The 13,880-nt window shown below is 57.4% G+C and overlaps 1 protein-coding gene across 1 annotated transcript in view; it reads left to right on the forward strand.

Annotated features, from left to right (window-relative positions):
• The window catches only part of MAP2K2 (mitogen-activated protein kinase kinase 2), a gene marked incomplete at both ends in the record, with an annotated part of 31,725 nt that overhangs the window by 13,922 nt on the left and 3,923 nt on the right, over positions 1–13,880 (forward strand). The window contains 7 exons of the mRNA XM_080714191.1: positions 1,326–1,472; positions 9,444–9,521; positions 10,200–10,251; positions 10,331–10,455; positions 11,478–11,691; positions 12,916–12,980; positions 13,498–13,559. Of these exons, the coding sequence (XP_080570317.1) occupies positions 1,326–1,472; positions 9,444–9,521; positions 10,200–10,251; positions 10,331–10,455; positions 11,478–11,691; positions 12,916–12,980; positions 13,498–13,559 (743 nt within the window). The remainder of the gene's footprint in view (positions 1–1,325; positions 1,473–9,443; positions 9,522–10,199; positions 10,252–10,330; positions 10,456–11,477; positions 11,692–12,915; positions 12,981–13,497; positions 13,560–13,880) is intronic.

The following is a 13,880-nucleotide window of genomic DNA, read 5'->3' on the forward strand; positions in this document are numbered from 1 at the left end:
TATTACAAGCCGGGCCTTGGTGGCGCACGCTTATAATCCCAGCATTCGGGAGGCTGAGACCTGGAGGATCGCGGTTCGCGGACAGCCTCAGCTACTTAGTGAGGCCCTCTGCAACTCAGTGAGACCCGGTTTCAAAATAAAGAATTAAGCCGGGCGTGGTGGCGCACGCTTGTAATCCCCGCGCTTGGGAGGCGGAGACAGGAGGATCGCGCAGGTTCGAAGCCAGCCGTGCTGGCGTAAGAGACCCTGTTTCTAAAAATAAAATAGGTCTGAGATTGTAGCCCGCAGGTAGAAGGGCTTCCAGGAAGGGCCTCACTAAGTAGCTGAGGCTGGCTGGTCGTGAACTGCGATCCTCCAGTCTCAGCCTCCCTAATGCTGCTGGGATTATAAGCGTGCGCCACCATGCCCGGCTAACGTTTGATTTCTATTGAAACAGGGGCTCACTGAGTAGCTGAGGCGGGCCACGCCCCTGTGGTCGTCCTGTCTCAGCCTGCCAAGTACTGGGATTATATATTTAGTTTTTGTTTACGTATGTATGTATGTATTTTTGGTGCTGGGGGCGGAACCCAGAGGCTTTCTACCTCTGGGCTATACTCCCAGACCTATTTTATACTTTATTTGGAAACAGGGTCTCACTAAGTCGCTGAGGCTGGCTTCGAACCTGTGCGATCCTCCTGTCTCAGCCTCCCAAGCACGGGGATTACAAGCGTGGGCTATCACGCCCGGCTAGTACTGGGATTATATAGACAGGTGTGCACCACCGCAACGGGCCGACAGGACACCATTTCAAAAGTTAATAAATACTCTTATTTATTTTATATTTATTTATTTTGGTACTGTGGATTGAACCCAGGGCCATTCTACCGCCAAACTCTTATTTTTTTTGAAACAAGGTCTTCCTACTTGCGGAGGCTGTCCTCGAACCTGCGCTTCTTCCATCTCAGCCTCTCAAACACGGGTTAGGGGCCAGCCTGGCTTTGTATTGTTAGTGTATAGGTGAGGCCTATCTGTGAGCAGTCACCCCCACCCCCACCCTGGCCCCCTCGGATCACGTCCTGCCCCTGGGGCCCGCCTGCCCTGTGGCCTTCCTGCCTGCTGCTCCCGCTGAGCTCCACGGTCTCCACGTCTGTCCTCGGGGCGTGTGTCTGAGCCGCCTCCTCTTCGTGGCCCAGTGGTATTCCCACCTGCGCAGGGCCAGCCTGCGTGTCCACCCCCGGCCGGCGGACACCTAGGCGGCCCCGCTGCGGGCGTGCGCTCTCCGTGGCCGGGCGGAGCCACAGCCGCGCCCTCAGCTGCCCTCAGCGGCCGGCCTCTCCCCGTTGCAGCTGATCCACCTGGAGATCAAGCCGGCCATCCGCAACCAGATCATCCGCGAGCTGCAGGTGCTGCACGAGTGCAACTCCCCGTACATCGTGGGCTTCTACGGGGCCTTCTACAGCGACGGCGAGATCAGCGTCTGCATGGAGCACATGGTGAGCGCCCCGCGGCCCAGCGGGTTCCGAGGGGGTGGTTGGTGTTGTGTCTGCTGTGCTGGGGATTGAACACGGGTGTTCCACCTCTGAGATACACCCACAGACCTAGCCAGACCTGTTTTTGGTTTTGCTGTTTTTTGTGGTACTGGTGATGGAACCCAGGGGCTTTCTACCTCCAGGCTACACTCCCAGACCTACTTCATTTATTTGTTTTTTTATTTTTATTTTTATTTTTTGCAGTACTGAGGATGGAACCCAGGGGCATTCTACCTCCAAGCTATATCCCCAGCCCTGTTTTTTATTCTCTATTTTGAAACAGGGTCTCATTGAGTTGCAAAGGGCCTCACTAAGTAGCCGAGGCTGACCGTGAACCTGATCCTCCTGTCTCAGCCTCCCAAATGCTGGGATTACAAACCTGCGTCACCACCACCTGCTTCCTACTTAATATTTTATTTGGAAACAGAGTCTCACTATATTGCTGAGAGCCGCCCTCACTAAGTAGCTGAGGCTGGCTTCGAACCTGTGAGATCCTCCTGTCTCAGCCTTCCAAGTACTGGGATTACAAACGTGCACCACTATGCCTGGCCTATTTCATTTATTTTTTGGAAATAGGCTCTCTAGGTTACCAAAGCCGGCCTTGAACCTGTGATCCTTCTGTCTCAGCCTCCCAAGCACTGGATTACAGATGTGCGCCACCACGCCCGGCTTTTTCGTTTTGAAAGAGGGTTTCGCTCGTGTCTGAGAGTTTAAGTGGCTGAGGCTGGCCGTGAACCTGTGATGCTCCTACTCAGCCCCCCAACTACTGGTGTGACAGGCGTGCGCCACCACACCAGCTTAGTCGCTTGCATTTTAAGCTTACACCCTCCCTTGGCTGCGCCTCTGAGAACATCGAGAAGTCGTCCCTGCGGCATGGTGAGGGGGCCCCGGTGTCTGCACAGCCCAGCGCGCCTGGCGTTCACTCTCCGCAGGTGGTGGCAGTCAGCTGCCACGCTGTCCGCCTGGGTACGCTGTGTCCAGTGTCTGCCCAGGCAGCGGGCACATTGGAGGCTGAGGATGGTAGGGGTCGCAGGTGAAAAGGTGATGGCCTTGGGAGGCTGAGGCAGGAGGATCGCAGTTCGAGGCCAGCCTCAGCTCTTTAGTGAGGCCCTTTGCAACTCAGTGAGACCCTGATCCATAATAAAGAATACAAATAGGGCTGAGGTTGTAGCTTGGGGGTAGAATGTTCCTGGGTTCCATCCCCAATATCCCCCCCCCCAAAAAAAATAATAGAGCCAGGCAAAGTGGCCCATGCCTATAATCCCAGTACTTGGGAAGGTGAGACAGAGCATTGAAGCGTCAGTTCTCACCGCCGCGATAGTACAGGTTTGTGGCCCTACAGCACGTGTGCGTGTTAACACGCGAGGCCACGACGATGCGTAGGTGCAGTGCGACCCAGCGCTGGCGGGCTCGTGAATTTATAGTAACTGATGAGCGGCTTCAGTTCACCTTCTGTTGTTAACTGGCGTCCGCCGTGGCTGGAGGCCCAGCTCTGGGCCTGTGCTCACGGCACACGGCGAGGCGCCTGGCCGACAGAACCCCTCAACTCCCGCCGGGGCCTTTGTGGGTGCCCGGCGCCCCAGAGCCCCCGCCAGGCCCAAGGCGGGGGTGAGCCGGGGGCTCTCTGCCTCCAGGTTACACCCGCCCCACTCCATCTTCATGCGTAGGGTGGGGGTTGAGCCAAGGGGCGTTTTGCCTCGGAGCTATGCCCTCAGCTCTTTTTATTAATATTTATTCATTTATTTATTTTTGTGGTCCTGGGGATAGAACCCAGGGGCTTTCTACCACTGGGCTACACTTCCAGACCCATTTTTCTATTTTATTTGGAAACAGGGTCTCACTAAGTTGCTGAGAGGCTCTCTAAGGAGCCGAGGCTGGCTTCGAACCTGCGCGATCCTCCTGCCTCAGCCTCCCAAGTACTGGGATTGCATGTGTGTGCCACCACGCCTGACCTGATTTTTATTTTGAAACAACCTTGCTAGGTTGATGAGAGCCTCACTACTCTCTGAGGCTTTCTAGAATCTGTTATCTTCCTGCCTGATACTGAGGATTGAACCAAGGGCATTCTACCTCCAAGCTACACCCTCAGCTCTATTTTTCATTCTTTAGTTTGAAACAGGGTCTTACTAAATTGCAGAGGGCTTAAATAGCTGCGGCTGGCCACGGACTTTGTGATCCTCTTGTCTCAGTCTTCCAAGTACTGGGATTACAAGCGTACACCACCTCTCCTGACTCTATTTTTTATTGTGAAATAGTCTTGCTAAGTTGCTGAGGTTGACCTTGCTGGGACTACTGGTGTGTGCCACCATGCCCAGCAAGGCCCCACCTCTTAAAGGCCCCACCACTTCCCCACATAGGCCTTTGGGACCACATTACGGGCAGCAGAGATCTGGTGCAGATTCAACGCTTTGCCAAAGCTTGCTGGGAACGGGGTGTAGGAACAGCAGGGCTGCCACTTCCCTGTGGCCCGAACCTGCTGGATGAGCAGTGGGGGTCCAGGGAGGATGGTGAACCATATCTGGACCACGCAGAGGCGCCCTGCAGTGCTTCCCAGGGCCTGGCCGAGCGGCTGCAGAATGCGCCCCCAGAGTTCTCTTCACAGCCGGGCCTGGGGACGTGCATCTGTAATCCCAATACTTGGGAGCGGAGACAGGAGGGTCACAGGTTCGAGGCCAGCCTCAGCAACTCTGCAGGAGCCCAGCAACTCAGTGAGACCTTGTTTCAAAATAAAAATAAACTAGGGCAGGCTCCCTGTTCATAGTAAGGAAAAGTCAGATGCTCCCGTTGTTCTGGGCACATTGGAGAAGGGTGCGGGGCCACGGGGCAGGCCAAGTGTGACCAGCAGGCACCCAAGGCAGTCCCCGTGTGCAAGGCCGGGAGGGGCGAGGGGCGGGCCTCGGGAGTGCCCACCGGCAATGGCCTTAAACTTGGAATTCACAGAAAGACAGGCCGGTGTGGTGGCGCACACCTGTAATTCCAGTTCTTGGGAGACTGAGACAGGAGGATCGCAGGTTCATGGCCAACCTTGGCAGCTTAGGCCCTCAGCACCTTAGTGAGACCCTGTTTCCTAATAAAATAGAAAATAGGTCTGGGAATATAGACCGGAGGTAGAAAGCCCCTGGTTTCCACCCCCAGTACCACCCAAAAAATAAGTAAATAAGTAAATAAATAAATAAATGGACTAACAAATAGGGCTGGGAGTGTAGCTCGGAGGTAGAATGCCCCTGGGTTCCATCCCAGTACCGCAAAAAAAGAAAAAGAATAAAATAGGGCTGGGGTTGTAGGTTGAAGATAGAATTCCCCTGGGTCCATCCCTAGTACCACACACTCACACAAAGAAACAAGAGAAGCCAGGCTGCTGGGGAGGGAGGCGCCCTGAGGGCCCAGGGAAGTGCTCTGCCGGGCATTAGTTTATAAGAAAAATGTATTCGCAGGCCACCTGCTCAGTCGCAGGACAGTTTCAACAAGAACGTCTGAAATGCACACAAGGTAAAAGCGTGCAGTCATGACACGCTGTGGGCCTGAGGTCACCAAGGCCTGCTTGCAGGGGCCCTCAGGAGCCCAGCCCCACATCCTGTCCCATGACTCAGGCTGCAGGCCGGGTCTCCCTGGGGACCACCCCGCAGCGTCTGGGGACATTGATGGTTGTGCTGCCGGCCAGGGCAGCGGAAGGCAGGGACGCTGCTCGGCCGCAGTGCTCCGGCCGCCTGCCCCGCGCCTGGGGCTCAGGTCCCTGGTGGGGAGCCGCTGGCCCTCTGCCCGCAGAGGGGGGTGTCCCGCGCTCACCGAGATTCCCGGCGCTGGCCTTCGTTACCTCCCTGCATCCTCATCCTGCAAGCCTGTGGTGCGACTCCAAACAGTTAAAATGAAAGAGTTAGAACCGGGCGTGGTGGCGCTTGCTTGTCATCCCAGTACTTGGGAGGCTGAGACAGGAGGATCCGGGTTCACGGCCGGCCTCCCCTACTTAGTGCGGTCCTCCACAACCCAGTGAGACTCTGGTTTTTTTGTTTGTTTGTTTGTTTTTTCTTTTTCTCCTCCCCAACCCCCAGTACTGGAGATTGAACCCAGAGGCATTCTGCCTCTGAGCTACACCCCAGCCCTATATTTTATTTTTCATTTTGAAACAGGGTCTCACTAAGTAGCCGAGGCTGGCCGCGAACCTGCGATCCTCCTGGCTCAGCCTCCCAATTACTGGGATTTCAAAAGTGTGCCACGATGCCCAGCTGAGACCCTGTTTCAAAATAAAGAATAAAAAATAGGGCTGAGGGTATAGCTCAGAGGTAGAATGCCCCTGGGTCCCCTCCCCTGCACCACAATGAATTAATGAGCTGCTGGGGAGCAGGGAGCTTTTTTTTTTAGTACTTTTAGAGTTGATTAATAAAAATGAAAAGTAAGAGGCATGTGAGGTGACACAGGCCTGTAGAGGCGGAGACAGGAGGATCGCGCAGCTTCTAAGCCAGTCGCGCTGGCTTGAGAGAACCTGTTTCCAAATAAAAAATATATAAAATAGGTCTGGGAGGGTAGCCTGGAGGTAGAAGGGCTTCCAGGAACCCCAGTACCACCAAAAAACATAAATAAATAAATTGAAGGCCAGTCATGGTGGCGCACGCTTGTAATCCCAGCATTTGGGAGGCTGAGACCTGGAGGATCGTGGTTTGCGGACAGCCTCAGCTACTTAGTGAGGCCCTCTGCAACTCAGTGAGACCCGGTTTCAAAATAAAGAATAGGAGCTGGGCGTGGTGGCGCACACTTGTAATCAGAGCATTTGGGAGGCTGAGACCGGAGGATCGCGGTTCGCGGACAGCCTCAGCTACTTAGGCCCTCTGCAATTCAGTGAGACCCGGTTTCAAAGTAAAGAATAAAAAAATAGGGCAGGGGGTGTAGCCCAGAGGTCGAATGCCCTGGGGTTCCATCCCCAGAATCGCAAAAAATAAAATAAAATAAAATAAAAAATTAAAGAATAAAAAATAGGTCTGGCGATGTAGCTCAGAGGTAGAATGCCCCTGGTTTCAATCCCAACCCCAAAAATTGTAAATAAAAAGGGCTAGGGATGTAGCTTGAAGTTAGAATACCCCTGGGTTCAATCCTTAGTTCCAATAAATAAAAAGTGAAAAGGATTAGGGTGAGGCTCAGTGGTTTAGGCTGCTGGGCTCTATCTCCAGTGCCTGCCTGGCTGGCTGGCTGGCTGCCTGTCTGTCTGTGTCTGTCTGTCTATCTGCCTGCCTGTCTGTCTCTGTCACACACTCACACCTGTGTGCAGGCAAGAAGAATATACCAACAGCCCCTCCGCCCTGCTGCCTGGCCAGACCAGGCTCACTGGCGCACCTGGTCCTGTGGGTTTCCCCTGGCTCTCGGGCCTGGGCCACACCTGCCCTTCCCCGTGTGACGCTCACCTTCTCCCCAGAGCTGCTCGATGGCCGGCTCCCTGTGGGTTCCGGAAACTTAAGAGCTTGTAGGGTTTTCCAGAACTCCCGGGCCCCCTGAAGCCACCTCCTGCCCCCAAGAGAAGTGCAGCCTGCCTCGGGGGCCCCGGCTTCCACCTCCAGCTTCTAGCTTCGTTTTTGGGGAGGGTACTGGGGATTGAGCCCAGAGTCATTCTACATCTGAGGTATGCCCCTGGCCCTATTTATTTATTTTTTAATTTTTATTTTATTTATTTATTTTATTTTGTGGGTCTAGGGATGGAACCCAGAGGTATTTGATCTCCGAGCTACACCCCCTGCCCAATTTTTTATTTTTTATTTTTGAAACCGGGTCTCACTGAGTTGCGGAGGGCCTCACTAAGTAGCTGAGGCTGTCCGCGAACCGCGATCCTCCGGTCTCAGCCTCCCAAATGCCGGGATTACAAGCGTGCGCCACCATGCCCGGTTTATTCTTTTTAATTTGAAACAGAGTCTCGTTAAGTTGCAGAGGGCCTCACTAAGTTAGCTGAGGCTGTCCACGAACCGTGATCCTCCGGTCTTAGCCTCCCGAATTCTGGGATTACAAGTGTGTGCTACCTTGCCTGGCTTATTCTTAATTCTTTCTTTCTTTCTTTCTTTCTTTATTTATTTATTTTTGTTTGTTTGTTTGTTTGTTTGTTTTTGGTGGTACTGGGATGGAACCCAGGGGCCTTCTACCTCCAGGCTACACTCACAGACCTATTTTATATTTTATTCAGAAACAGGGTCTCTTAAGCCAGCTGAGGCTGGCTTCGAACCTGCACAATCCTCCTTTCTCAGCCTCCCAAGCGCGGGGATTACAAGCGTGTGCCACCACGCCCGGCTTTATTTATTTTTTTGTGTGGTACTAGGGATGGAACTCAGGGACATTCTATTTTTTTATTCTTTGTTTTGAAACAGGGTCGCCGGGCGTGGTGACACACGCTTGTAATCTCTGCGCTTGGGAGGCTGAGATGGGATCACACAGGTTGGAAGCCAGTCTTGGCTACTTAGTGAGACCCTGTTTCCAAATAAAATATAAAAAAAAGGTCTGGGAGTACAGCCCAGAGGTAGAAAGCCTCTGGGTTCTACCCCTAGTACCACAAAGAAAGAAAGGAAAGAAAGAAAGAAAGAAAGAAAGAAAGAAAGAAAGAAAGAAAGAAAGAAAGAAAGACTCACTGAGTTGGGAAGGGCATCACTAAATAGAACCTAAGGCTGTCTGCGAACAACCGCTATCCTCCTGTCTCGGCCTTCTGAATGCTGGGATGACAAGCGTTTACCACCATGCCCGGCTGCAGTGCCATTTTTTTTTTTTTTTTTTTTTTTTGGTACTGGGAATGGACCCCAGGAGCATTGTACCTACAACCCCAGCCCAGTTATTTTTCTTTTATTCTTTATTTTTGAAACAGGGTCTCACTGAGTTGCGAAGGGCCTCTGCTAAGTAGCTGAGGCTATCTACAAACTGCGATCCTTCTGGTCTCAGTCTCCCGAATGCTGGGATGACAAGTGTGTACCACCTCGCCCTGCTCCTATATTTATTTATTTATTTATTTATTTATTTATTTATTTATTTATTTATTTTGGTGGTGCTGGGGGTGGAACCCAGAGGCTTTATATTTTATTTGGAAACAGGGTCTCACTAAGCAGCTGAGGTTGGCTTTGAACCTGTGCAATCCTCCTCTCTCTGCCTCCCTAGCGCAGGGATTGCAATTGTGCGCCACCACACCCGGCCCTATTTTTATTTTGATTCTCACCATATCAGTGAGAATCTCGCTATCCCCAGGCTGGCCTCTCAAGTACTAGGACTGCAGGAGTGCGCTGCCGCGCCGGGCTCAGCTCCAGCTTTTTCCGTCGAGCAGAATAGACCCTACAGGCACCTGGCAGGCAGAGAGACTGGCCCAGTTGCCACCCAGTGTCTGGCGATCCCCTGTGCAGAGGCCCTGAAGTTTGTGCTTTGGGTGTGACACTGGGCAGTCGGTGTGGGACACCTTAGGCTTCTTTTCTCGTCCGTCTGGTGGCCCACCCTGAGTGTGGCAGGGAGCCAGTGGGGCCATCTGTGGCCCCTGTGGGACGCCTGGCAGAGCGGGAGGTGTGTGACAGGAGGACAGGAAGGGGGCCGGGCCATTCCTTACCCCCAGGTACCAGGCCCCTTCCTCATCTGTCCAGAGGGAGGCCAGGGATGGGGGGGGCAGGGGCAAGGCCCCAGGTGGAAGGGGACGTGGATGGGCAGGTGGCCCGCGGCCTCCTTCCCTGAGTTCCTCCTGTGTCGCCCTGGACGCCGCGGCTGCTCTGCTGAGGACAGAGCATGAACCTGAGAAGCCAGGTCTCGGGTGGTGGCCATAACCAGGGCAGAGCCTCACGCCGCAGCAGGGCCGCTGGGAGGGTGCGCGTGGGGGCCCAGGGCCGAGGGGTCCGTGTGGTCCTGGCCCGTCTCCGCTCCCTGCGGTGGACACAGCCCCAGCTGGTCACCTTCCAGGCCAACGCGCCCAGTCACACTGTCCTTTCCCCGCCCCAGGACGGTGGCTCCCTCGACCAGGTGCTGAAGGAAGCCAAGCGGATTCCTGAGGAGATCCTGGGGAAGGTCAGCATCGCGGTGAGTCTCCCCGGGAGCTCCCGCGCCCAGTGCTCCCGGGAGCTGCTGCCGCAGCCCCACTGCAGTCCATGGCCCCGGCGGAGGCAGAGCTGCAAGCCTTGCCCCTTCAGGCGTGGGGTCCCCACCTGCTGGTGAGGGCAGCCGGTACCCCTGGCTCCCGAGACCCCTGCGCGCCCACCTTGGCTGCAGTGGACTGCCCTGGGCTCTGCCCTGCCCTGCCCTCGCCATCCTGCTGGCCACGAGACCCAGATCTTGTTGGAGCGGCTCCTGGGGCCGGCGTGCCCTTCACACTGTCCTGCTCAATGTCAAGAAATGCCTGTGGCCGTGGGCAGGGAGGTGCCCCAGGCGGTTGCCTCTGACCCTGTAGGGGCCGCTGACCCTTGGCCCTTGCTGCAGGTGTGTAGGGCTCTGCCCTCCAGGGGCCTGGCCCACTGCTTCCTCACCCCGCCAGCATGCCGGGCCCGGGGCGCAGTCCCTGAGCTTGGGGCGAGGGGCCAGGCGCTGTCTGCTGGCCACACGTGAGCGCGCCTTCATGGGACAGGCCGCCCATGGGGTCAGGCCTCTGAGGCCACCTTCCCGCTGGGCCTCCACTCTCGCCCTCACTCTGAGGAGCCCTGCGCAGCCTGCGGGGCTGGGGAGCTGGGGCCCCGCCTGCCTCTCACCTGCCCTGTGCCCCAGGTGCTCCGGGGCCTGGCCTACCTCCGGGAGAAGCACCAGATCATGCACAGAGGTAAGGGCCGGCTCGCGGGCGGGCGGGCGGGCGGGCGGCGGGCCGAGGCCGTGGGGCCTCACCCTGCTCCCCTCCTCAGACGTGAAGCCTTCCAACATCTTGGTCAACTCCCGGGGGGAGATCAAGCTGTGTGACTTCGGGGTGAGCGGGCAGCTCATCGACTCCATGGCCAACTCCTTCGTGGGGACCCGGTCCTACATGTCTGTAAGCGCTGCGCCCCCCCCCGCGCTCCTGCCCGCAGGCTCCCCTTCTGGGGCCGTGGTCTAGTCTGTCTGGAAAGACTAGCCTTGGTCCTTGCCCGCAGCCCCACCGCCCAGCTCCCTGGGCGCCCTGCTTCTAAGCCGCACCGCCAGCCCCCTCGTTGGTGTGTTCATTTGTTTTTTGTGTGTGGTACTGGGGATTGAACCCAGAGGACTCAGTTCATTGCACCTTTCTCCCTTTTCTTCTTTTCTTCCTCCCTTTCTAACTCTTTTTCTCTTTCTGGTACTGAATATTGAACCCAGGTGCATTCTACCTCCAAGCTATATCCCCTGTCTTTTTTTGTTGTTGTTCCTGGAAGCCCTTCTACCTTCGGGCTATACTCACACCTATTTTATATTTTTTTATTTGGAAACGGGGTCTCTTATGCCAGCGCGGCTGGCTTCGAACCTGCGCCATCCTCCTGTCTCCGCCTCCCAAGCGCGGGGATTACAAGCGTGCGCTACCACGCCCGGCTCCCCTGTCCTTTATTTATTTATTTATTTATTTATTTATTTATTTATTTATATTTTTTATTGTGGCAGGAGGATTGAACCCAGAGGCATTCTACCTCTGAGCTAAACCCCCAGCCCAGTTTTTTATCTTATTCAGAAAAGGTCTAAGTTGCCGAGGGCCTCCCTGCGTGGCTGAGGCCGGCCTCCAACCTGCCGTCCTCCTGTCTCCGCCTCCCAAGCGTGCGCCACCACGCCCGGCTTTAATTTTTTGTGTGGAAACAGGGTCTCCCCTGGGTGGCCGAGGGTCTTGCTGAGTTGCGGAGGCTGCCCTCATACCTGCAATCCTCCTGTTTCAGCCTCCTAAGTACTAGGACTCGGGGTGTGTGCCGCAGCACCCGGCTCACTGGGTTCCTCTCCGGACCTGGAGCTTGGACCCTGGGGGGCCCGGGGAGCCTTGTGGGGGTGGCAGCTGCAGGGAGGCGGCTCTCTGCAGCCCAGGGCCGGTGTGCCCACTGAGCCTGCCCCTCCCCGCAGCCGGAGCGATTGCAGGGCACACACTACTCGGTGCAGTCGGACATCTGGAGCATGGGCCTGTCGCTGGTGGAGCTGTCCATCGGAAGGTACCCCATCCCCCCTCCCGACGCCAAGGAGCTGGAGGCCATCTTTGGCCGGCCCGTGGTGGACGGGGCAGAAGGAGAGCCCCGCGCCGTCTCGCCGCGGCCCAGGCCCCCCGGACGCCCCATCAGCGGTACGGCCCAGGCCTGCGACCTGGTTGGGGTGGGCGGTGACCCACGCGGCGCTGTGGTGCCCGGATGGCAGCTGCTGCCACCTGTGCCCTGGCTGGCGCAGGCTGCGCTGGCAGTCCTCGGGGACTCGGCTGGGAGGCCGCGCGCCCCAGCCGCCGGGCGGCTCTGCACCTGCTGCTGCCAGCCAGGGACCTAGACATGCAGCTCCTTGGCTGCCGCCGGCTCGCTGGCCATTTATCATGACAGCACTGGGCCGGCCCCGGCCCCCAGGGAGCCTGTCTCGGTCGTAAGTCAGGTGACAGGAAGCATGTTGAGTTAGGGCCTGAGGACCACAGCGCGGGGCTGAGGCTGGCTTAACAACTCGCCGTGTGCTCAACAGCGTTTGCAGGCTCCCGACCCGGCATTAGTGACATTCTGAAACGTGACCTACTGCCATTCCGTCCCCCAGCTCGGTGGGCTTTATTTTTTTTTGGTGGTACTGGGGTTCCCGGAAGCCCTTCTACCTCCGGGCTACACTCCCAGACCTATTTTTATATTTTTGAAACAGGGTCTCCTAAGCCAGCGCGGCTGGCTTCGAACCTGCGCGATCCTCCTGTCTCTGCCTCCCAAGCGCGGGGATTACAAGCGTGCGCCACCATGCCCGGTGCTTATTGGGCTTTAGCTCCTCCGCCAAGTTGTGTAACCCCAGAACGCTGCACAACCCGGGGAGAGGCGGCCCCATGAGCAGCGCGCCCCGTGTCACCTGTGGGGGACACGTCTAGCCACCCGCACGCCCCAGGCCTCGCCTGGCGCCCTTTTTGTGGCCGACCCATATTCCAGGGAAGGCGGGTGCGCTGTGCGTGTCCATCCACCCGCGCTAAGCCCTGCTCCTCCCGGCCCCGCACACAGGCAGTGTGGTGCCCTCGACGCCTCCCGGGGCGGGTGACATCCCAGCTCTTCTCTTTCTCCTGGCCTGGCCCTTCCTGGCTCTGGCCCGCGGCGACGAGCGGGGGCATACCAGGCCACTTCCGCAGCTGTGCCCTGCCGCGGCCCGGGGCAGGATGGCAGCAGGCAAAAGTCTAGCTGCCAAGCGCCCCAGCCCACGGGGCCCGCGTCCCCGTCAGGGTCACACCGCGGCTCCCCCAATCCCCTGCTGGCTTGGCCATCGTGTCCTGGTTAGCCCCTGCCCGCTGCCCCGCACGCCCGTCCTGCTGCTGCCACCTCACCATGCCTGTCCCCCTGCGCAGGCCCCGGGGTGGACAGCCGGCCGGCCATGGCCATCTTCGAGCTGCTGGACTACATCGTGAATGAGGTGCGTAGCGAGGCCTCCACAGCGGGTATGCGGGGTCCAGGGCATTCTTTGCCACAGAAGGTTGTAAGATGTCATAGCCCACCACGAGGCCGAGCATGGCGCCCCCTGACGGGAAGCCAACGCACGCGGCCAGCCACAGCAGTTTAGCGAGATCCTACTTTAAAATAAATTGGTAAAAGGGCTGGGAGTATAGCTCAGAAATAGAACACCCCTGGGTTCGATCCCCAGCACCAAAAAGAAAATCCCATTTAGTCGCCCCTCCCGTACTGTGCAGACCCACCTTTCCAAAGGGTTGGGAAGGCGGGAGGGAGGCTTCCCGAGCTCTCCCCTGCAGCCAGGTGCCCCGAGGCCGTCTGTGTCCTCCGCGTGTCTTTCGGCCTGTGGGTGGCAGGGGAGGGCGAGGTGGGAAGGCTGTGGGGGCGAGGACAGGGTGGGGAGCCCAGGAGCCAGGGACCGCCCGCCCGCTCCACTCGCCTTGCCAGCTGCCCGCTGAGCCCGCCCTTCGCGTCCTCCACAGCCTCCTCCCAAGCTGCCCAGTGGCGTGTTCAGCCTGGACTTCCAGGAGTTTGTGAATAAATGGTAAGCTTTCGGGTGGGCAGGGCGGGCGGCCCACACCTGACCACTGCCTAGAGGTGCCAGTCCCGGGCCTGGGCCGGCCCATCCAGCAGGAATCCCGCAGCCTGCGGCAGGACTGGCAGTGTCCGACTCCCCCTCTGTCCCAGGTCTCAGCTGCACTCCCTGGCCCAAGTCCGCATGAACTGGAATCTCAGGCTCTCGGGTACCCGTGGCCCCTTCCGAGCCGTCCACTGTCTGGAGGAGGGAGCTCCGCGCTTCCTCATCCCGGCTGGCCCGGCCTGTACCCCAGCTTCCCAGAGGGCTGGCCAGCAGGTTCCTGGGAGA

The sequence above is a fragment of the Muscardinus avellanarius genome (genome assembly GCF_963383645.1).
Source record: "Muscardinus avellanarius genome assembly, chromosome: 16".
Taxonomy (NCBI): domain Eukaryota; kingdom Metazoa; phylum Chordata; class Mammalia; order Rodentia; family Gliridae; genus Muscardinus; species Muscardinus avellanarius.